This window comes from Mobula hypostoma, chromosome 2, assembly GCF_963921235.1.
Source record: "Mobula hypostoma chromosome 2, sMobHyp1.1, whole genome shotgun sequence".
Classification (NCBI taxonomy): Eukaryota; Metazoa; Chordata; class Chondrichthyes; order Myliobatiformes; family Myliobatidae; genus Mobula; species Mobula hypostoma.
This window is the reverse complement of record NC_086098.1, coordinates 86,394,041-86,419,150: the sequence shown is the minus strand read 5'-3', so window position 1 is coordinate 86,419,150 and position 25,110 is coordinate 86,394,041. Positions and strand designations below refer to the sequence as shown.

Below are 25,110 nucleotides of genomic sequence, written 5' to 3'. Positions count from 1 at the left end.
GAGTTGAATGAAGAAGGAGACTTTGGTCTGAGAAGTGGACTGGGTGAAGGGAGGAAAAGGTGGTCAGACAGCACCATCCACCCAGAGCCCAACACCCCACCCAATCAACAGATCAGCATTCAAGTTGGGACATCTGGTTCATTGTGGAATTAGAATTGGTTTATTATTGTCACATGCACTAAGATATAGCAAAAAAGTTTGTCTTGCATTTGGGTCATGCAGATCAATTCATAACACAGTGCATTGAGGTAAAACAAGAATCAAATTCAGAATAACGTATAACAGCTACAGAAATGTGCAGACAACAGGAATTCTGCAGATGCTGGAAATTCAAGCAACACACATCAAAGTTGCTGGTGAACGCAGCAGGCCAGGCAGCATCTGTAGGAAGAGGTGCAGTCGACGTTTCAGGCCGAGACCCTTCGTTATGACCCTTCTCACCCCGACTCACATAGCTGTCAGCAGAGTTGGCTAACAAATCAGGTTTGTATAGGAGGCCAGTGAGAAGGTTGCATATGTCTGAGGACTTTGCTGAGGTGTGTTGGCATGACAAGCAACAAAAAACAACATTCAACAATTATAAAGAATTAAATAAAAAATCAAATTAGAGTACAGATATGGAAATAAAATGTGCATAAATTCATAAATACCAGCATATATTTACAATGTAAACAGTATTATAAAAAGTGGTTAAAATATTTACACAGCACAGTGACAAGGGCAATAAAGTTCAAAGTAAATTTATTATCAAAGTATGTATATGTCACCTTATACAACCATGAGATTCCTTTTCTTACAGGCATACTTAATAAATCCAATAACCATAACAGAATCAACGAAAGACTGCATCAACCAGTGTGCAAAGGACAACAAACAGTGCCAATACAAAAAGGAAAAATAATATTAATAAATAAGTAAGCAAAAACATCAAGAACATGAGATGAAGAGTCCTTGAAAGTGACTCTTTATAATTGTTGAAAGTGAGTCCATAGGTTGTGGGAACATTTCAATGTAATGGGCAAGTGAAGCTGAGTGAAGTTATTCCCACTGGTTCAAGTGCCTAGTGGTTGAAGGGTAATAACTGTTCTTGAACCTGGTGGCATTGGTCCTGAGCCTCCTGTACCTTCTTCCTGATGGCAGCAGTGAGAAGAGAGCATGACTTGGGTAGTGGGGGTTCCTGATGATGGATACTGCTTTCTTGTGAAAGCGCTTTGTATAGAGGTGCTCAATGGTGGGGTGCGCTTTATCTGTAATGGACTGGGCCCTATCTATTGCTTTTGGTAGGATTTTTCCATTTAAAGACATCGGCGTTTCTATATCAATGTACTCTCCACCACATATCTATAGAAGTTTGTCAAAGTATTAGATGTCATGCAGAATCTTTGCAAACTTCTAAGTAGAGGTGTTGCCATGTTTTAATCATAATTGCACTTGCGTACTGGGCCCAGGCGGCCGGCTGGTGGCATAGTGGCATCAGCGCTGGACTTCGGAGCGAAGGCTCCTGAGTTCGAACCCAGCCAGCTCCCCAGGCATGCTTTCCATCCATGCTGGGTTGAGCGTCAAGCTAGCAACTCGGCCTTGTAAAAAAGAAATTGCCTGCTACAGAAACATCAACAGCAAAAAGTTGATGGCCTATGCTCTCTCGTGAGTTTAAAAGACAATTTCCTTTCCTTCCACTGGGCCCAGAACAGGTCCTCTGAAATGATAACACCAAGGGATTTAAATTTGCTGACCCTCTCCACCTCTGATCCCCCAATGAGGACTGGCTCATGAACCTCTGGTGTCCTCCTCCTGAAATCAATAATCAGCTCCTTGGTCTTGCTGACATTGAGAGAGAGGTTGTTGTTGTAGCACCACTCAACCAGATATTCAATCTCCCTCCTTAATGCTGATTCGTTACCACCTTTGATTTGGCCAACCACAGTGGCGTCGTTGAAGGGGACAGAAGAGGGTTGGGGGGACCAACTAGAATGGTCAATCAGAGTAACTGCCTTGGGGAAGAAAATTTTAAATTGGTGTGAAATTTTTGCTTTAATAGTCCTATGATGCTTTCCAGAAGGGACCTTTTGAAAAGGCAGTTTCCAAAACGGTGGGTGATAGGGAATCTTATCGTACTAGGAACTTAGCAGAGTAGTCTTTAATAAAAGTCTACCATGCTAAGTTATAGCCGGGTAGTGCTTCTGATGGTTCTCTATTAAAATAGCAGCAAGTACCTTGCTAGACTGATAGACAATAACACATAGGATTAGAATTTGGCCACTTGGCCCATCAAATCTGTTCCGCCATTACATCATGGCTGATTTATTATTCTTCTCAACCCTATCCTCCTTCCTTCTCCCCGTAATCTTTGACATCCTTTCTAATCAAGAAACTATCAACCTTTGCTTTAAATATTCCTCCTCATCTCTGTTCTAAAGGGACATTCTTGTATTTTGAGGCTGTGCCTTCCGGTTCTAGACTCCCCCGTGAATGAAGATGTCTTTTTCATGTCCACTCCATTCAGATCTTTCAGTATTCAATAGGTAACTATCAAATATCAAAACTTCAGGTAACTAGCTTTCAGTGTTTGTATCAGAACTCACCAGCTCTCCATCCATAATATCACTCAATTTTTCTCTCCTCACAGACACTGCTGGACATTTCCAACATTCCATTTTTGGTTTTAGTTATCTGCAACAGCTATAACCTGCAAATCACAGCTTTGCGAATTAACTACTTTACTGTCATAGTCATACTTTATTGATCCCGGGGGAAATTGGTTTTCGTTACAGTTGCACTATAAATAATAAATAGTAATAGAACCATAAATAGTTAAATAGCAATATGTAAATTATGCCAGTAAATTATGAAATAAGTCCAGGACCAGCCTATTGGCTCAGGGTGTCTGACCCTCCAAGGGAGGAGTTGTAAAGTTTGATGGCCACAGGCAGGAATGACTTCCTATGACGCTCAGTGTTGCATCTCGGTGGAATGAGTCTCTGGCTGAATGTACTCCTGTGCCCACCCAGTACATTATGTAGTGGATGGGAAACATTGACCAAGATGGCATGCAACTTAGACAGCATCCTCTTTTCAGACACCACCGTGAGAGAGTCCAGTTCCGTCCCCACAACATCACTGGCCTTACGAATGAGTTTGTTGATTCTGTTGGTGTCTGCCACCCTCAGCCTGCTGTCCCAGTACACAACAGCAAACATGATAGCACTGGCCACAAGAGACTCGTAGAACATCCTCAGCATCGTCCAGCAGATGTTAAAGGACCTCAGTTTCCTCAGGAAATAGAGACGGCTCTGTCCCTTCTTGTAGACAGCCTCAGTGTTCTTTGACCAGTCCAGTTTATTGTCAATTCGTATCCCCAGGTATTTGTCAACATCCACCATGTCCACACTGACCCCCTGGATGGAAACAGGGGTCACTGGTACCTTAACTCTCCTCAGGTCTACCACCAGCTCCTTAGTCTTTTTCACATTAAGCTGCAGATAATTCTGCTCACACCATGTGACAAAGTTTCCTACCGTAGCCCTGTACTCAGCCTCATCTCCCTTGCTGATGCATCCAACTATGGCAGAGTCATCCGAAAACTTCTGAAGATGACAAGACTCTGTGCAGTAGTTGAAGTCCGAGGTGTAAATGGTGAAGAGAAAGGGAGACAAGACAGTCCCCTGTGGAGCCCCAGTGCTGCTGATCACTCTGTCGGACACACAATGTAGCAAGCACACGTACTGTGGTCTGCCAGTCAGGTAATCAAGAATCCATGACACCAGGGAAGCATCCACCTGCATCGCTGTCAGCTTCTCCCCCAGTAGAGCAGGGCGGATGGTGTTGAACGCACTGGAGAAGTCAAAAAATATGACCCTCACAGTGCTCGCTGGCTTGTCCAGGTGGGCGTAGACACGGTTCAGCAGGTAGATGATGGCATCCTCAACTCCTAATCGGGGCTGGTAGGCGAACTGGAGGGGATCTAAGTGTGGCCTGACTGTAGTGCTAAAGTCACATTTTAGGCCAGAATGGTTAATGGTGGCTGCTTTCCTCCCTGTATAATATTAGAGGACCAAATGAGCTTTAGGGACAAACCAGTGATTTTGTGATCACTGTTATTGTTTGCTAACAGCACTTAAATTCCACAACTGCCATAAAGGTTCTGAACTCATGTCTCTTGAGGAGAATAAACAGTTAATGTTTTGGGCCGAGTCCCTTCATTGGGATGCTTCCTGAATTGCTGAGTTCCTCCAGCATTTTGTGTGCATTGCTCTGGATTTCCAGCATCTGCAGAATCTCATGTTCATGTCTCCTAATTTTTAATCCTGGTCCCTGGATTACAAGTCAAGCAATTTAACCACATCAATCTGGATTTTGTGCTCAAGTATCTGCAGTAGGACTTTACAATCTTCTGACTGAGGAGTGAGAGAAGTATAACTCTGCCATGGCTGATACCTTGAGCTTTAACTGATATTCTCAGTAAACCATCTAGTTCAATTGATACATGCAGAGTTTTATATACAATAATAGATCCTTGGATATATCACTTTCTTGCAAACTGTTCAGCAAAGGAAAACATGGATAGTTAAAGGCAAAATGAGGAATAGTAAATAAAAATTGAACGAGAATAAATCCATATGGATTAACAATATAATGAGAAAATAATATAGTGACAGGGTTGGGAACAAGTGCAATTGATTAATAAGAATGATACCAGAACAAAGGTAGCTTTAGTGGTATTTTACAGTGTCTTGAGATTCCTACTTCAAGTTGGAGCAGTCGTTGTTGGAGTGGACAGTGTTAGAGAAGGCGACAGGCAGATTTTATTCCCCCAGTTTATTTATTGTTTTCTTCTTTATATTTGCAGTTAGAACAGTCAGGATGCCAGGCAGATTTGTTGAATGCCCCTCTTGCAGGATGTGGGAAGGCAGGGAGACCTCCAGTGTCCCTGACAACATCACCTGCAAGAAGTGCATCTAGCTGCAGCTTTTAACACTCCGCATTAAGGAGTTCGAGCAGGAACTGGATGAACTTTGGATCATTCAGGAGGCTGGGAGGGTGACAGGACATATGAAAAGGTAGTTACACCCAAAGTGCAAGACACAGCAGACTGGGAGACAGTCAGAAAGGGGAAAGGGGTTAAACAGCAAGTGCAGATTATGCCTGTGGCCATCTCCCTCAACAGGTATACTACTTTAGATACTGTTGTGGTGGGGGGAATGACCTAACAGAGGAAAGTCACATCAGTCACTGAGTGGCACTGAGTCTGGCTCTGTGACTCAGAGGGAAAGGGGCAGAAGAGACAAGCTGTGGTGATAGGGGATTTGTTATTTCAGGAACAGAAAGGAGGTTCTGTGGATGAGAATGAGATTTCTGGATGGTATATTACCTCTCAAGTGCCAGAGTCCAGGACATCGCAGATCAAGTCACCAGCATTCTTAAGTGGGAGGGTGAGCAGCCAGAGGTCGTGTTCCATGTCGGTACCAATGACATAGGTAGGAAGAGTGACAAGGTTCTGCAAAGTGAGTTCAGGGAGAGATGCTAAGTTAAAGTGCAGGACCTCAAGGGTTGTGGTCTCAGGATTGCAACCTGTGCCACGTTCTAGTGAGGCCAGAACTAGGAAGATTATACAGTTTAACAGGTGGCTGAGGAGTTGGTGTAGCAGACAGGGTGTCAGATTTTTGGTTCATTAGGCTCTCTCCTAGGGAAGGTGAGGCTTGTACAAAAGAGAGGGTTGGGACCTGAACTGGATGGTGACTAATATTGTAGCAGGAAGGTTTGCTAGTACTGCATGGAGGTTTTAAACTAGAACTGCAGGAGGGTGGGAACCAGTGCCAGAACAGATAGTGGAAAGGTTGTGGAGAAAAATATTAAGACCTTGGACAAAGTCCTGAATCAAAAGGTTGAGCATGGTGTGACTAATGTTCTGAGCTACATATATTTCAATGCAACAAGTACTGTTGGACAAGCAGATGAGCTGAGGGCATGGATTAATACCTGGAATTATGATATTGTAGCCATTATTGACAATTGGTTGCATGAGGGACAGGACTGGCAGCTCTGTATTCTGGGTTTGCTGTTTAGACATGACAGAGGGGGAGGGATTAAAGGGATGGGGTGGTGTTACTAGTCAGGGAAAAGGTCACAGCAGTGTTCAATCAGGACAGATTGGCAAATTTATCTAGTGAAGCTTTATGGGTGGAACTGAGGAATAAGAAAGGTATGACCATGTTAATTAGGCTATATTATAAACCACCCTATATTCTGCAGGATTTAGAGGAACAAATTTGTAGAGAGGTTGCAGATTGTTGCAAGAAATGTAAGGTTGTGATGGCAGGTGATTTTAACTTCCCACATATTGATTGGGGCTCCCATACTGTAAAAGGACTAGATGGGGATAGAGTTTGTCAAATGTGTTCGGTAAAGTTTCCTTAAAGTACATAGAAGTACCGACAAGAGAGTATACAATACCCGATCCCCTATTTAGGAATGAGACAGGGTAGGTGTAGGCCTAGTGGTCACAATGCCATTTGTTTAAAATAAATATGGAAAAAGATAGGTATTTTTCATAACCCTGTTCTCCTTCCAATTCTCCCAGGTCCTATTCATGACCACGCTCTCACTCTCCTTGTTCAATCCCCTGCTTTAATTCTCCCTACCCCAACTCCCAAAGCCACTTCAAGTTCCCACTTCATTCTGGCCCCACCTACCTCTCTACACCTTCCTGCAGCCCACATTTCTATTGCTAGTTGTTTAGGTATGTGGTACCCATCTAATTATTTATAATAGACAGTCTGAGCAGAAACGAGTGATTATGGCTCCTATGTTTGCCATCCCGTCAACACAGCCATCCTACTGTAAAGATTTTTGACAAAAGCTTAACAAACATAGACTACTTCCTACATCACTAGTACTACCTCTCAGAGGGTAAAGGATGAAAATCACCATTGACTTTAGAGGCAAACAACAGGAATTCTGCAGATGCTGGAAATTCAAGCAACACACATCAAAGTTGCTGGTGAACGCAGCAGGCCAAGCAGCATCTATAGGAAGAGGCGCAGTCGACGTTTCAGGCCGAGACCCTTCGTCAGGACTAACTGAATTTCAGTTAGTCCTGACGAAGGGTCTCGGCCTGAAACGTCGACTGCGCCTCTTCCTATTGACTTTAGAGTGCCAGCACAGCCTTTGACCATCTAAGCAAATGGATCAAGTCCCTAAAGCTTGTTTACCAGACACCAGTGATTCCGTATCTCCCAGATATCTGTCTTGTACTTATAAATATTTAGAAACTTGTATGATAGGCAGCAGGTCAGATTTCTCCCATGTCTGACACCAGACTCCAGAAAGAGGCGTTCCAGTCTTTCATTATAACCAGGAGTTTCAAAGTAGATAGAGGAAACGATTTTTTAAAATGTTCTCAAAGCCTCTTGGAAAGAAATGCTCCTGGTTATCTAAGCGCTCCATGACTGTCCATTGGGGGTGAGAGTATTAAGAACGATTTTCATACACTTAAGAGCCCGCATACACAGTGGAAACCGCAGCCACCGACTGCAACTCTACCCCCGCCCCACGCACACCATTCAGCATTTCCTACCCCACCTGCGGCTGAGGCCTCGCATCCTCAGCACTCCAGAACCGAATGAAAATCTCCTCGCCTCAGACCCAGCTCGGCCGAGCTTTCCCCGCCCAGCCCGGCCCGTGAATGCGCCACTGCCTCGCGCACAGGGCAGGCGCGCAACCAGACCTGTCACGCCTCGCGTTGGCCGCCGGGAATGGATGGCGCGCGCGGTTAGGGTGAGGGCTGCCGGCTAGGCGAGCGCGGGGCCGTGCAGTCGTCGTACCGGTGAGTGATTTCGGGGCGGCTGTGCTCGGTCCGGTTTCCCTTCCCCTCAGCGGCAGCTCGGGATCGGGGTGTCGCACCTGCTGCGTTTCCCGATCGGGCCTGTCCGGCCTCTGCGGCAACGCGGGTCCGGAGTGCACTGATAAAGTCTGCTTGGCCGCGGGAGCCGGCAACTGAACCGGTCTCCGACCAGAATTGGTCAACTCTTCCTCCGTCCTCTCATTTCCCTCACAAGGCTCTTCCCAACCCCACCCCCTCTCTCCTCTTCCCCACTCACCCCGTCCTCATCCCCACTCCCTCCTCTTCCGCACCCCTCATGCCCACCCCTTACCCCTCTTCCGCACCCCCTTATCCCTCTTCCGCACCCCTCACCTTCTCCCCCTCCCCCTCCCCCCTCCCCCCTCCCCCTCCCCCCTCCCCCCTCCCCCTCCCCTCCCCCCCCCCTCCCCTCCCCCCTCCCCTCCCCCTCCCCCCCCCTCCCCCTCCCCTCCCCCTCCCCCCTCCCCCTCCCCTCCCCCCTCCCCCCTCCCCCTCCCCTCCCCCCTCCCCCTCCCCTCCCCCCCTCCCCCCTCCCCCTCCCCCTCCCCTCCTCCCCTCCCCCCCTCCTCCCCCTTCCCCCTTCCCCCTCCCCTCCTTCCCCCTCCCCTCCCCTCCCTCCCCTCCCCTCCCCTCCCTCCCCTCCCCTCCCCTCCCTCCCCTCCCCTCCCCTCCCCTCCCCTCCCCTCCCCTCCCCCCTTCCCCCTCCCCTCCCCCCTCCCCTTCCCCCTCCCCTCCCCCCTCCCCCCCTCCCCCTCCCCCTCCCCTCCCCCTCCCCCTCCCCTCCCCCCTCCCCTCCCCCTCCCCCTCCCCCTCCCCCTCCCCTCCCCCTCCCCCCTCCCCCTCCCCTCCCCCCCCTCCCCCTCCCCCTCCCCTCCCCCTCCCCTCCCCCCTCCCCCTCCCCCTCCCCTCCCCCCCCCCCTCCCCCTCCCCTCCTCCCCTCCCCTCCCCTCCTCCCCTCCCCCCTCCTCCCCCCTTCCCCCTTCCCCCTCCCCTCCTTCCCCCTCCCCTCCCCTCCCCTCCCCTCCCCTCCCCTCCCCTCCCCTCCCCTCCCCTCCCCCCTTCCCCCTCCCCTCCCCCCTTCCCCCCTCCCCTCCCCCCTTCCCCCCTCCCCTCCCCCTTCCCCTCCCCCTCCCCCTTCCCCTCCCCCCTCCCCCTTCCCCTCCCCCCTCCCCTTCCCCTTCCCCTCCCCTTCCCCCTTCCCCTCCCCTTCCCCCTTCCCCTCCCCTTCCCCCTTCCCCTCCCCCTCCCCTTCCCCTTCCCCCTCCCCTCCCCTTCCCCTTCCCCCTCCCTTCCCCTTCCCCCCTCCCCTTCCCCCCTCCCCCCTCCCCTTCCCCCCTCCCCCCTCCCCTTCCCCCCTCCCCCTCCCCCTCCCCCGTCCCCCCTCCCCCTCCCCTTCCCCTTCCCCTTCCCCCTTCTCCCTTCTCCCCTCCCCCTCCCCCCTTCTCCCCTCCCCCTCCCCCTCCCCCTTCTCCCCTCCCCCTCCCCCTTCTCCCTCCCCCTCCCCCTCCCCCTCCCCCTTCTCCCCTCCCCCTCCCCCTTCTCCCCCCCCTCCCCTCCCCCTCCCCTTCCTCCCCCTCCCCTCCCCTCCCCCCTTCTCCCCCTTCCCCCCCTTCTCCCCCCTCCCCCTCCTCTCCCCCCTCCCCCTCCTCCCCTCTCCTCCCCCTCCTCCCCCTCTGCCCATGCCTTTCCCCTCCCCTTCTGATTATTTGCACTCCATCTTTCTTTTTCTCACTCTTGTGTTCTCACTTACTACCCTTTCCACCATTCACTGGGTTGTGATTTCTTGCTGTTCCTTTTTCCAGCAGTTGAAGTGAGTATTTTAAGTATGCGGTAGAACTGAAACTACATTGGAATTATTGTACCCTGTTACTGAGGTGAAGAAGAAGTGTGGATCACTCTCCCCTGGAGTGTCAGCATCACACTTCAGCATGGATCAGGCTAACAACGGTATGCCCCCCTATGCACAAGGATTATCGTCACCACAAGTAAGTTCTATATAATTCATATTCCTCTGTCACCTTTCTCAAAATACCAAGTTTGTAGAGAGTTATTTATTTTGAAGGTGGGAAGTTATGCAGCAAACTAGAAGTAGTTTTAGCAGTGTGGTTGAAGATATTGCCAGGAATGATCTAGTGACAGATTATTGAATAAATCAGAATGGGAGGTAGAAGTTCTGGATATATGAAGATTATAGATTTGTGAATTGAAACCATGAGGGAATTTGAGGATTGGACAGAGATTTTGAGCTTGGTAAAAGTTATTGGGATTTAGAAGGAACATTGGGGTTAAAGGAAGGTCCCAAGATGTTAGTTCAGTGGTTCAATTTAATGTCAGGGAATATAGACAGTGTCCAACTTCATATCCTTGCTCTATGCAGACATGCACGAAACAGAGGGAGAAAAAAACCCAAAGAATGATTGACCAAAAACCATTAGAACCCTGAAGTTGCAGGATGGGGCCTGAAAAACTAATGGGTAGAGCATGGAGGATGTTAGATCATTTGTCCTTGGAGTTAAAGTTCACAGAGTGTCTCAAAAGCAGAGATGGAAGTGTATGCCTCATGATCAACTCCTCTTGGTGTTGTCCCAGTTCTGCTCACCAGACCTGGAATATCTCGCAATTAAGTGCTGTCCATTTTACCTGCAGTGAGAGATTTCTGTGATCATTTTGGTAGCAGCTACATTCCAACTCAGGCCAATGTCAAACAGACTTTAGATGATCTAAGCTTTGGGATTAATATGAACCAAACAGCACCCCATCATTTTGGGGGATTTTAATCAGGCCCTCCTGAATAAGTCAGTAAATAATTACCATCAACAAATCACTTGTATTACCAGAGGAAACAACACACTAGACCACTATTAGACCATGATCAAGAATGCCTACCATGCCGTTCCATGTCCTCACTTCAGAAAGTCTGATTACCTGCCTGTACTTCTCCCTGCGTATAGGCAGAGACTGTAGACTGCAGCATCAGTAGTGAGGACCAAGAAGGTATGGCCAAGGGAAGTACAAGAGTGCTTACAGGACTGAATCAGTGGACTGGACTGTATTCAGGAATTCACCTTCAAATCTGGATGAGTATGCCGCAGTTGTTACTGACTTCATTAAAACCTGTGTGGATGAGTGTGTGCCTACAAAAACTTGCTGTACATTTCCAAACCAAAAACCATGGATGAATCAGGAGGTCCGTCATCTGCTGAGGGCTGGTTCTGTGGCATTTAAGTCTGGTGTCCCAGGTCTGTACAAGAAAATCAGGTATAACTTGCGAAGTGCTACTTCAAGAGCAAAGAGAGAACTCGAGCGAGGCTGGAGGCAACATCGGATGCACATCAACTCTGGCGGGGTTTGCAGGACATTACTTCCTACTAAGTGAAACCCAATAGCATGAATGGCAGTGATACTTCACTACCAGATGAGCGGAATGCCTTCTATGCCTGCTCTGAAGGGGAGAATATAACTACAGCTGTGAAGATCCCTGCTGCACCCGGTGACCCTGTGATCTCTGTCTCGGAGGCCAATGTTAGGCTGTCTTTAAGGAAGGTGAACCCTCACAAGGTGACAGGCCCCAACTGAGTAACTGGTAAGGCTCTGAAAACTTGTGCCAACCAACTGAAAGGACATCTCCAACTTCTCACTGTTGAAGATTGTCAGAAGTTCCCACCTGCTTCTAAAAGGCAACGATTATACACTCACACTTTATGGGGATGAAATGCTTTGAGAGGTTGGCTGTGTCTAGAATGAACTCCTGCCTCAGCAAGGACCTGGACCCACTGCAATTTTCCTATCACCACAATAGGTCTATGGCTGATACAATTTCAATGGCTCTTCACACAGCATAGGTCGTCTGGACAAATCAAACATCTATGTCAGGATGCTGTTTGCTGACTATAGCTCAGTGTTTAACACCATCATTCCTACAGTCCTGATTGATAAGCTGCAGATCTTGGGTCTCTGTACCTCCCTCTGCAATTGGATCCTTGACTTCCTAACCAGAAGACCACAGTCTGCATGTTGGTACAGTCGGCCCTCCTTATCCGCAAGGGATTGGTTTCGGGACCCCTCGTGGATACCAAAAAACGCAGATGCTCAAGTCCCTTATTCGACCTGTCTCAATGCGGTGGACATTAGGACCCAGCAGCAGAGCTCTGAATCTGCAATGTTTCTGTTCACGAAAATAATCATGATCACGATTGAAAATAAAGTAGAAATAATAAAGCAATCGGAAAGAAGTGAAACACCATCGGTCATTGGAAAATCATTAGGCTACAGTCAGTCAACAATCGGAACAATTTTAAAGGATAAAGTGAGAAAGGCCCTGCCCCGATGAAGCTACAATTATTACTAAGCAACGCAGTGGTTTAGTTATAGGGTTTTGAGGTTCTGGGTTTTTGATCCTCCACATCAACCCAGCATGGATGGAGAGCGTGCTCGGGAGTGATCTGTCACTGGATCGAACTTGGGAACTTCCGTTCCTGAGCTCGGCGCTGAAATATATACGTTTAAGTGTTTTATATGCATAGAAAAGTAAAATATATACTATATACTAAGACAAACGTTTGACTAACTGACGCTAAATAATACCGGATGTACCTGTTCTGACTTACTTAGTAAGAGAACTTCCGGTTTTTTTTCGATCCCGATCCACGATAACCTACGCACATCCTCCCGTATACTTTAAATCATCTCTAGATTACATATAATACCTAATACAATGTAAATGCTATCTAAAATAGTTGTTATACTGCATTGTTTAAGGAATAATGACAAGAAAAAAGTCTGTACATGTTCGAACAACAAGTGCTGGAAGAGCACTAATGGGTTTTCTCGATTCACGGTTGGTTGAATTCGTGCATGCGGAACCCACGGATAAGGAGGGCCGACTGGAATAAATATCTCCTCCTCACTGACGATCAACACTGGTGCACCTCAGGAGTGTATGCTTACTCCACTGCTCTACTCTCTCTATACCCATGACTGTGTGGCTAGGCCTAGCTCAAATTTGCTGATGATGAAACCATTATTGGTAGAATCTCATGGAGATGAGAGGGCGTGCAGGAGCAAGATATGCCAGCTAGTTCAGTGGTGTCGCAGCCACAACCTTGCACTCAATGTCAGTAAGTCGAAAGAGCTGATTGTGGACTTCAGGTAGGATAGGATGAGGAAACATGAACCAGTCCTCATGGAGGGATTAGAATTGAAGAGAGTGAGCAATTTCAAGTTCCAAGGTGTCAAGATCCCTGAAATCTAATCTGGTCGCAACATTTGATGCATCTATATAGAAGGCGAGATATGGGCTATATTTCATTTGGAGTTTGAAGAGATTTGGTTTGTTGAAAACTTCTATAGATATATTGTGGAGAGCATATGACAGGCTGCATCACTGTCTGGAATGGGAGAAGCTACAGGAACTACAGAAATGAACTACAGAGAGTTGTAAAATTAGTCAGCTCCATCTTGGGTACTAGCCTCTGTAGATTCCAAGACATCTTCAAGGAGTAGTGCCCCAGAAAGGAGACGTCCATTATTAAGGACCCCCATCACCCAAGCATGCTGTCTTCTCATTGTTACCATCAGGAAGGAGATACAGAAACCTGAAGACACACACTCAGCGATTCAGGAATAGTTTCTTCCCCTCTGCCATCCAATTCCTAAATGGACATTGAACCCTTGAAAACTACCTCACTTTTTTAATATATGTATTATTTCTGTTTTGCACTATTTTTAATCTATTCAATATACATATATATACTTTAATTGATTTTCCTATTTATTTGTTTTTCTGTTCTATATTATCATGTATTGCAGTGAACTTCTGCTGCTAAGTTAATAAATTTCACAACACATGCCAGTGATAGTAAACCTGATTCTGAGATGTCTGCTGTGGTGCATTTCAGGATTAGGTTTACATCAATATCTTATTTGACATGAAATTGTTGTTTTGCTGCAGCTGTACAAAGTTCAAAGACCATCAAGCATCCAATGTGCAGAAAAAAAGACAAATCATGCAAACAATAAAAATAGGCAAATAACATACAGAATTGAAGTTTACAAAAGTGAGTCCTTAGCCACAAATGAGTCACTCATCCAAGTGAGTAGCCCGAGCCTTGTAGATGGCGGACAGGCTTTGGGGAGTCAGGAGGTGAGTTACATACTGCACAATTCCTGGCTTTTGACCTGCTCTGGTAGCCACTGTGTTTATATGGCTAGATCAGTTCAGTTTCCTGTCAACCCCCACGATGTTGATGATAGAGGATTCAGTGATTGTGATGCCACTGAATGTCAAGGGACATTAGTTGGATCCTCTCTTATTGGAGATGGTCATTTCCTGGCACCTGCGTGGCTCGAATGTTACTTGCCACTTGTCAGCCCAAACTTGGATGTTGTCCAGGTCCTGCTGCATTTGGGTATGAACTGCTTCACTATCTGAGGAGTCATGAATGGTGCAGAACATTGTGCTGTCATATATGAACATCCCCACTTCTGACCTTTGGATGGAAGGAAGGTCATTGATGAAGCACCTGAAGATGGTTGGTCCTTGGACACTTCTCTGAGGAACTCCTGCAATGATGTCCTGAGGATGAGATAGTTGGCTTCCAACCATCTTCCTTTGTGTCAGGTATGATTCAACCAACCGAGGATTTTCCCTCTAATTCCAATTGACTCATTTTTAGCTAGGGCATCTTGATGCCATACTCCGTCAAATGCTGCCTTGATGTTGAGGACTATCAGTCTCACCTCACTTCTGGTATTTGGCTTTTTGGTCCCTGTTCGGACCAAGGAGGTGAGGAGCTGAGTGGCCTTGACCGTACACAAACTGGCCATCCATAAGCAGGTTATTGCCGAGTAGGTGCTGCATGATAGCGCTGTTGATGAACCCTTCCATTACTTTGATGATTGAGAATAGGCTGATAGGGCGGTAATTGACTGGGTTGGACTTGTCCTCTTTCTTGTGTACAGGACGTACCTGGGCAATTTTTCACATTGCCGGGTAGATGCCGGTGTTGTAGCAACGTATTGGGTCCAGGATGAATCTTTAAGCTGCCCATTCTTTCCGTTGCTGACCCTCAATGAAGACTGGTGTGCATTCTGACTACCCTTTCACAACCGGTTTCTTGGTTTCGATGACATTGAATGCAAGGTTTTTGTTGTGACAAAACAATCCAAATTATCTCACTCCTGTATGCTGCCTCTTTGATTTCTGAGATTTTACCAACAACAGTGCTGTCATCTGAGAATTTATAGATGACATTTGAGTTGTGCTTAGCTTAGCCACAGTCGTGAATTTAGAAAGAAGAGCAGTGGGCTAAGCGCATATCCTTGTGGAGCTGCCTGTGTTTATTGTCAGTGAGGAGGAGATATTAATACTGATCCGTAGACTCTTGATGAAGTCGAGAATCCAATCACAGGGAGATATAGAAGCTGGGGTTTAGAAACTTAGTGATTAACATTGATGGAATGATGGTGTTGAATGCCAGGCTGTAATAGATAAATAGCAGCCTGATGTTATCTAGATGCTCCAAAACAGAATGATGAGCAGTGATATTGCATCAGCTGTAAACTTTCTATGGCAGTAGATGATTTGCAGCAGACCAAGATCCTTGCATAGGCCAATGAGGACTGTTGTGTGTTCTCCTGATTTCCCCTTCCTGAAGTGTACAATTAATTCCTTGGTTTTGGTTGTGGTGACACTATTCAACCAGCCAGTCTATCTCACTCCTCTATGTTGTGAGAGGTTGCAGATGTCATTGAAAACTCCAGCCAAGAGGTCGGCACAGGTTTTCAGAACCTGGCCAGGTGCACCATTGGGGCTTGATGCCTTGCAGTGTTCTGACCTCGGCCCCTGAGACAGATGGGTGGATGCTGTAGGGATTCAGTATTTGCTGGATCTCTTTGACCTCAGTCTACAAGAACTTGAGCTCAAATCTGGTGATAGTCCAGTGAGGGAAATGTATTTATTTTGAATTGTAAGTTGAAATGGTACATAGTTACCTCCAGAGATGCTGAACCTTCTATTTACTGTAGATATTAGGAAAATTTAATGACCCGTTCACAGTGCTAGTGGCTACAACATGATAAATTAATTTGCTGATTTGATTTTAAACGTAAGTGATAATGTTTAGGTAGATAGACAAGCTATTTGATTCACTTAGCTTTCTCGTAGCAAAGTACCCTTTAGGCCACAATGTAACTTTGGATCTAATAGGCATCTCAGATCTGTAGCACAGAAGGCTCAGTCTTTTATTTTGCTAAAACAGTACAGTAACAAATCTTATTTGTTTTTTTGTACTGTGCTATAGCATACCCCTGAGCCCCTAATTCCTGACTTGAGGGGCAATGGAGTGGAAAGAATGGGGACACAGAGAGAGAAAGTAACTTGATTGTACATGACAGATGTAGCCAGCTAGTAGCATAATGGCATCCGCAGCAATCTTCGAAGCGAATGGTTCCAAGTTTGAAACCAGTCAGCTCCTTACATGCTTTCCATCCATACTTTTTTGAGTGTTGAGCTAGCAACTCGGCCTTTCTTTTAAAAAAAAAACAGACAAAAATGCTAAAGAAGCAGCAAGGTTGCCGTCTAATGTGCCACAAGGCACAGAAAGGAACAACAGCATAACAGATGTGGTATAACCTGACGAGTGTTTTTGTTGAGTTTTTTATTTCTAGATCATAAAATATGTAATATTTATAGTATTGTGCTTTTGAGTGAGTTGTTCTAATTTTCTCTTAATGGATCCCTGGTGCACAAGTTCTATTTAACAATCTTTGCTTATGTTATGAATCAGGCCTAAAATTTACAAACCAAGTAACAGCAATGACTTAACGCAGTGCAGTAAAGGATACAAAAACCTATTTCTATTCTAGATTATAAAGAAAGTTGCAGAAGCCCTAAGAACTTCGTTCCAAGTAGAAGCTCGAAGCATTTTAAAATGGTCTAAAGTAACTAAGGATCCAAGTACACAGATCTTTATAAATGTCATGGAAAATACAGAAAATAATCAGACTGAAATGTTGTATTTTTATGTAGAAGACTGGAAAGCAATATTTTTAGAAGTCATTCAACAACTGGACAAAGCTCTGGTTTTATATACTTGTAACATCTATATTCCTGTTTGGTTGGAACACCTTAGGAAGAATATAGTGGCTTTGAGGAGACTTAGAAGTGTTTGTATATATTCCTGCTCTGCCACTCAATAATGCCATAGTTAATCTGATTGTAACCTTAATTCCTTACTCTCATCTACTCTCCTTTGCTCTCTCAAACATTCAAGGCCTCTTCTGCTTTTTGTGGAAGAATTTCAACGACTTATAACCTTCCAAGAGAGAAAAGATGGTCTTATCTGTCTTAAACCCCTTATTTTTAAACAGTGGTCCATAATTCTAGAGATTCTCAAGAGGAAGCATCCCTTTCATATCCATAAAAACTTTGTGTTTCAATCCAAGTCTCCTCTCACTCTTCTAAACACTAGTGAATAAAAGCCTAGCCTGTTCACTCTTTCCCTGCAAAATATTCTGTATTCTCCAGGTTTTAAGTCTCATATCCTATCCTCTGATCTGCTTCCAATCCATTTATGTTAATACTTAAATCATAAGACCAATACCATACAGAAAACTTCAAATATGATCCAACCAATGCCCTATGTAGCAATAGCATAAATTCCCTACTTGGGTTCATTTACCCAACCAATAATTCTGCAATATTTTGTTGGCTTTTCTAATTATTCACTCTACCCATACAGGTGTTTTTTTTTTCTGTAAATTCCACACTTGCACACCCAGATCTCTCTGCATTCCCATTTACAGGAGTGGCTCACAAAATAAGATTTGGGGATGGGATGGGTGTAATTTGATTAATTTTCAAGGTATTAAGGGGTCCTGATTAGGTGGCTAGAGAATATCTGTTTCTGGCTGAGTAGCTAGATTTAGAAGGCATGGTCTAAAAAAAATAGAGCTGGGTCTGTCAGGACTGAAGGAAGGAACACTTCTATATAGGGAAGGTTGTATAAATTTGGAATAAGTTGTACAAATGGTAATTGATGCTCTGCAAATGAATTTTAAAAGATAAATTGATCATTTTTTAAACTACCATTAATAAGGTATGCTGAAAAATAGCCACTTGGTTTTAAATTACCCACAATCTCATCGAATGGTAGGGCACATTCAATGGGCTAAAATGGCTTGTTCCTCTTTTGGTATTAAATTAATCTGCTAGAGGATTGAAAATTGTAATTTAGAGAGTATCCATAATTGGTCACCAGACATACTGAAACAAACCAGTGTATTCACAGGAACTCGTCTAAATAATGTACAGAAAGATATGGAAAGTAATCTGTGCTGGAAGTTAAATTCATGATGTTGTGGACATCACTGGGTCGTGGCTGAAAGAAGATCATAGTTGGAGTTTAACTTCACAGGATACACATTGTATCAAAAACCAGGCAGGTTGGCAGAAGAGGTGGGGCGGCTCTGTTGGTAAAACATGGAATCAAATCCTTAGAGGTCATAGGATTGGAGTTTGTAGAATCCTTGTGTGTAGAGTCGAAAAACTGCAAGGGTAAATTGACCCTGATGGGAGTTATATGCAAGCTTCCGAATAGTAGCCAGGATGTGGGGTACAAATTACAATGGGGGGTAGTAAAGACGTAAAAAAGCAATGTTACAATAGTCATGTGGGATTTCAATATGTAGGTAGATTGGGAAAATCAGGTTGTTGCTGGATTCCAAGATAAGGAATTTGTAGAATGTCAGATGGCTTTTTAGAGCAGCTTGTGGTTGAGCCCACTAGAGGAAAGACAGTTCTGGGTTAGGTGTTGTGTAATGAACCAGATTTGATTAGCTTCAGGTAAAGGAACTCTTTGTAGACTGTGATTTTAATATGATAAAATACACTCTGCAGTTTGAGCAAGGAGATAAAGTCAGGTGCATCAGCAGTACATTGGGAATTACAGAGGCATGAGAGATGAGATGGCCAAAATTAATTGGAAGGGGATATTAGCAGGAATGATGGTAGAACAGCAATGGCTGGAGTTTCTGGGGCAATTCAGAAAGTGCAGTACATCTCAAAGATGAAGTATTCCAAAAGGAGGATGAGGCAACCGCGGTTGACAAGGGAAGTTAAAGACTGCATAAAAGCAAAAAAGAGAGCATATAACATGTTGAGAATTAGTGGGCAGTTAAAGGGATGGGAAGCTTTTAAAAACCAGCAGAAGGCAACTAAAAAGCCATAAAGAGAGAAAAAAAAATCAAGTAAGATGGTAAGTTAGGCAATAATATAAGAGTATTCCAAAAGTATGTGGATATTGGACCACTAGAAAATGACATTGGAGAGGTAGTAATTGGGGACAAAGTATTTTCTGTCTTCAATGTGGAAGACACCAGCAGTATAGCATGAATTCAAGAGTGTCAGGGGCAGAAGTGAGTGTGTAGTTGCTATTACTAAGGAGAAGGTGCTTGAGAAGCTGAAATTTCTGAAGGTAGATAAGTCACCTGGACCAGATGGACTACACCACAGGGTTCTGAAAGAGGTAGCTAAAGTGATTGGAGGCATTAGTAATTATCTTTCAAGAATCACTGGATTCTGGGATGGTTTCAGAGGACTAGAAAATTACAAATGTCATTCAACTCTTTGAGAAGGGAGGAGGCCTTCTTAACAGGCAAGGAAATTATAAGCCGGTTAGCCTGACTTGTGTGGTTGGGAAGGTATTTGAGCTTGTTACTAAGGATGAGATTTTGGGGTATCTGGAGGTACATGATAAAATAGACCAAAGTCGAGATGGTTTCCTTAAAGGAAAATCTTGGTTGACAAATGTGTTAGAATTCTTTGAGGGAAAACTGGCAGGATAGACAGTGGATGTTGTTTACTAGGATTTTCAAAAGCCTTTCACATTGCCACACATTACAGGAAAGATACTAGCATGGATAGATAGGCCGACTAGCAGGAGGGGAAGAGTGGGAATAAGAGAGGTATTTTCTGGTTGGTTACCAGTGACTAGTTTTGTTTCACGGGGTTCTGTGTTGGGATCTCTTCTTTTCATGTTATATGCCAGTGATTTAGATAATAAAATTGATTGCTTTGTGGTCAAGTTTGAGGATGATACAAAGATGAGTGGAAGGGCAAGAAGTGTTTAGGAAGCAGGGAGTCTGCAGAAGGACTTGGACAAATTGGAAGAATGGGTAAACAAGTGGCAGATGGAATATAGTGTAGGGAACTGTATAGTCATACATTTTGGTAGAAGCAAGAAAGCATAGATATTTTTCTAAATGGGGAGAAAATTCAGAAATCAGAGGTGCAAAGGGACTTGGGAATCCTTGTGCAGGATTTCCTAAAGGTTACTTTGCAGATCGAGTCAATGGTAAGGAAGGCAAATGCAATTTTAGCATTCATTCCGGGAGGACTAGAATATAAGAGCAAGGATGTCATACTGAGGCTTTATAAGGCATCGGTCAGACTGTACTTGGAATACTGCAAGCAGTTTTGGGCCCCTTATCTAGGAAAGGATGTGCTGGCATTGAAGGGGGTCCAGAGAAGGTTCATGGGAATGAAAGGTTCCCAGAGAAGGAGCTCTGGGCCATCAAACTGCAGATTAGAAGAATGAGGAGGGAATTCATTGAAACCTAATGACTGTTGAAAGGACTAGATACCATGGATGTGGAGAGAATTTTTCCTTTAGTGGGGGAGTCTAGAACCAGAGGGAACGGTCTCAGAATGCAAAGGCATCCCTTTAGAACAGAGATGTGAAGGAGTTTCTTTAGCCAGAAGGTAGTGGATTGGTGGAATTCATAGCCACAGGTGGCTGTGGAGGCAAAGTCATTGAGTATATTTAAAGAGGTGGTTGATAGGTTCTTGATTAGTCAGGGCGTCAAAGGTTATGGAGAGAAGGCAGGAGAATGGGTTTGAGAGGGATAATAGATCAGCCATAATGGAATGGCAGAGCAGACTTGGTGGGTCAAATCAAATGGCCTAGTTCTGCTCCTATGTCTTATGGTCTCATGATCTTAGAGAAGTTAAACAGTTGTCACAACATAATGGGCCAAAGAGTGCTGTGGTGTTCTATGTTTGATATTAACTGCCCAAAAGCATGGTCAAAAATTTGTCTTTCAGGTGTGCCTTATGAGAAGATCGACAATATGCCTTAGGAAGTGAACACCAGAGAATCCTTTCGGATTAGTTACCTGTGGTAGAGCAGTGATCATGGCAATGAGAGTTACAGGAGGGAAAAAGTTTTGTTAGGTTGTAGAATGGATGACTGAAGTAGCGAAACAAATACAAATTGCAGTTGTAATATTTGGAAACTAATGTAATTTTAATTTCCATTTGTCTTCCCATATCTAGGGTATCATGACACCAGGCAACACCATATTTAGTCCAATGATGCCGTATGGCACAGGCTTGACTCCACAGCCTGTCCAAAGCTCCAATAGCATATCTCTCTTGGAAGAACAGCAAAGACAGCAACAACAAGCAGCACAGCAGTCCACAGCATCTCAACTAGCAACACAGGTTTCTTCTAATCAACCGCCTCAGCTCTTTCATTCACAGACAATGACTACAACTAATTTACCAGGCATCACATCTCATTATGCCTCACCAATGACTCCCATGACGCCCATAACTCCAGCTACTCCTGCTTCTGAGAGTTCAGGAATTGTACCGCAGCTACAGTAAGTACCTTCCTTAGCCTTTTTTGTATAAGGTGTTGGCAGATAATAATTTTATAACTACTGATCTAGTTGTTAACATTAAGCAGTCCCTAGTAGATGTAAGAACTGTTTTATATATAAAATTTCTTTACCAAGTATAATGGATGTGCTTTAATCAGATTTTGAAGAGAACTCTAATTTCAGTGCCATAATCTTACTATTGCCCTTGTAGCACTAATATGTTCTGTGATTACTCTGATCCTTTGTAGATTGGTGCATATAGGACAGCCATAACTGCTTGATGTACTATACATCTCAGAAATTATACGTTTTTAAGAAAACATTGATCCCTGGCCTGAAATTTTAGGGTGTCTATCTATACAGATGCTGATTTGAATTTGTGACATTGGTAGCTTTTATACACTCTTATCATACTTGTAGTTTTGTAAAAGTCATTGGTTTAATTTAAGTTTTATTTTATTGCATTCAGTCTTAACAACCTTTTAACTTGCAATAGAGAATCTGATTTTTTCTTAGAATAAATATTGTAGGACTCAGTGGGGTGGAAATTGGGTAAGTAGAAGTATGTGGATGGTTGTTTCAAAAGGTATAATTAACTGAATGGCCTCTTGTGGTGTGAGATTCTGTTATAGAGAGCCATAGAGAAGGCATATCTCACAGGGGATGCACACAAAATACTGGAGGAACTCAGCAGGCCAAGCAGCAGGAGTTCTGCTGTAGGGTCTCGGCTCGAAACATCGACTGTACTCCTTTCCATAGATGCTGCCAGGCCTGCAGAGTTCCTCCAGCATTTTGTGCGTGTTGTTTGGGTTTCCAGCATCTGCAGATTTTCTCTTGTTTGTGATGTCTCACAGGGATTAACTTTCTAAACACCACTTAATAAATGTAATTTCTATTATTTAAATAGAAAATATTTTTTGCACCTAAGTCTTTACACACAGGATTTTTGGCCTTTGATTAAAGCAATGACTAAAACTAAGTGTTAGGAAAGTGAGCAGAATTAGGGGTCACCTCTTAAACAATGATACCCAAGGATTCTTGCATCTGTTTTTTTTTGTGAAAATTGCTGTTTGAGAGATGTAGTTGTGGCTTTAGTTGCATTTTGCTAGTCTTTAAAAGTATTTTAAATTTTGGACAGATTTCAATAGTTATCCTGTGAAGTGATAAAATGAGAAGGTTTCAGAAGTACAAGAAATAACTTTTCTGTTAATTCAAAACAACTGGTGCCTTAACTTAGGAACCAAGAGGGCAAAGACTGCATGTGCACAAAAGATATTCAGGACTACCTGTCTGATAACTGATTCCATTACTGATTATGCAAGGAAAAAGCAGCATTGACTGTACCAGTGACTCCTTCCTCCCTGATACTCTAAACAACTTCTATTGCACGCTTTGAGGCATGCAACACAATGCCAGTCACGAATGTTACCCCCCCCCCCCCACGTCACAGGTGAGCTGAAATGTCTGTAAGGGCAGCAGACTTGGGAAGGACTCTAGAGAGTCAACCCCCATAGGCAGCTGAACCAGACAATGTCCCAGGCCGAGTACTTGGGAAGTGTGCACACCGGCTCACTGATGTCTTCACAAACATTTTCAACACTTCACTTATCCAGGCTGCTGTCCCTACATGCTTTAAATCAGCTACCATCATCCCTGTACCAAAGATTTCTACACCTCAGAACTCAACAGCTACTGCCCAGTGCCACCAACACCAAGCATCATAAAGTGCTTTCAACAGCTGGTGATGGCAAATATCAAAAACTCCATACATGCCACATTGAACACTCACTAATATGTTTACTGACAGAACCGCTCTACGACAAATGCCATAGCACCTGGTCCTGACACACCAAGAAAACAAGGAGTCAGAATGCTGTTTCTGGTTTTCATCTGGGCATTCAATACTATTTTCTCTCAAATCTTGGTAAACACGCTACTACTCCTTGGTCCAAATACATCACTGTGCAACTGGATGTTGGACTTCCTAACCAACAGATCTCAGATAGTCGGGATGCACAATTGCTCGCTCCTCTCTCCCCATCATCCTCAACATGGGTGCTCTCCGGGGCTGTGTGCTGAGCCTACTGGTGTGCACTTCGCTCATAGATGACTGCACAGCCAAACATTTGAGTAATCACATTGTCAAGTTTGCCAATGACACGACAGTGGTGGGGCTCATCACCAGCAACATTGAGATGGCCTGATGCCAGGAAAATAACCTTTTCCTCAACGTCAATAAGACAAAGAAGATGGTTACTGACTTCAGGAGAGCTCGTGTTGAATTGACATTATCTCTTACATCTTTCGCATACATGAGTATTAAAAATCTTTACATTATGTCTCTGAATGTGCAATGTGCAATTTATAGTAATTTGTAATAAATAGTATGTACACTAAGATATACAACAGAACAGTCAATATAGCTTAGAAATTAATTGTGTCAGCGTGAATTAATCAGTCTGATGGCCTGGTGGAAGAAGCTGTCCTGGGGCCTGTTGGTCCTGTTTTTAATGCTGCAGTACTGTTTCCCCGATGGTAACAGCTGGAACAGTTTGTGGCTGGGGTGATTCGGTCCCCAATGATCCATCGGGCCCTTTCTATGCACTTGTTGCTGTAAGTGTCCTGAGTAGAGGGAAGTTCACATCCACTGATGTGCTGGGCTGTCTGCACCACTCAGCAGAGTCCTGCAATTGAGGGAAGTATAGTTCCCATACTAGGCAGTGATACAGCCAGTCAGGATGCTCTCAATTGTACCCCTGTAGAAAGTCCTTAGGATTTGGGGACTCAGACTGAACAACTTCAACTGTCTGAGGTGAAAGAGGTGCTGTTATGATTTTTTAACCACACAGCCGGTATGTACAGACCAAGTGAGGTCCTCGGTGATATGTATACCGAGGAACTTGAAGCTGTTCACCCTCTCAAGCCCAGATCCATTGATGTCAATAGGGGTTGGCCTGTCTCCGTTCCCCCTGTAGTCCACAACCAGCTCCTTTGTTTTTATGATATTGAGGGAGAGGTTGTTTTCTTGACACCACTGTGTCAGGGTGATGACTTCTCTGTAGGCAGCCTCATTATTACTTAAGATGAGGCCAATCAATGTAGTACAGGTCGACCTTCACTAATCTGGCTACCTGTAATCCGGTTCCTTCAGTAATCTAGCTCTGATTATGCTTAATGTGATCCTTCTGTAATTCGGCATTTTCACTAATCTGGCACTCCTCAGATCCCAATGGTGCCGGATTAATGAAGGTCAACCTGTATCATCTGCAAATTTAATTAGACTGGAGCTGTGGGTGGTGACGCAGTCATGGGTGTGCAGAGAGTAAAGGAGGGGGCTTAGGGCACAGCCCTGGGGGACTCCTGTGTTGAGAAGCAGAGGTGCAGGAGCCCACTCTTACCACCTGCTGGCGATCTGACAGAAATCCAAGATCCAGCTGTACAAGGCAGGGTGAGGGCCAAGGTCTCTGAGCTTTTTGTCATGCCTGGAGGGAATTATGGTATTGAATGCTGAACTGCAATCCAAGAACAGCATTCTCACATAAGCATCCCTCTTCTCCAGGCATGTAAGGACGGCGTGTAGAGCTGTGGCT

General features: G+C 44.7%; 1 protein-coding gene across 1 annotated transcript in view; it reads left to right on the top strand.

Annotated features, from left to right (window-relative positions):
- Nucleotides 1–7,693: 7,693 nt before the first annotated feature.
- Nucleotides 7,694–25,110, top strand: part of tbp (TATA box binding protein) — a 39,430-nt gene continuing 22,013 nt past the window's right edge. The window contains exons 1-3 of the mRNA XM_063039899.1: nt 7,694–7,822; nt 9,661–9,843; nt 21,192–21,520. Of these exons, the coding sequence (XP_062895969.1) occupies nt 9,787–9,843; nt 21,192–21,520 (386 nt within the window). The 5' untranslated portion in view covers nt 7,694–7,822; nt 9,661–9,786. The remainder of the gene's footprint in view (nt 7,823–9,660; nt 9,844–21,191; nt 21,521–25,110) is intronic.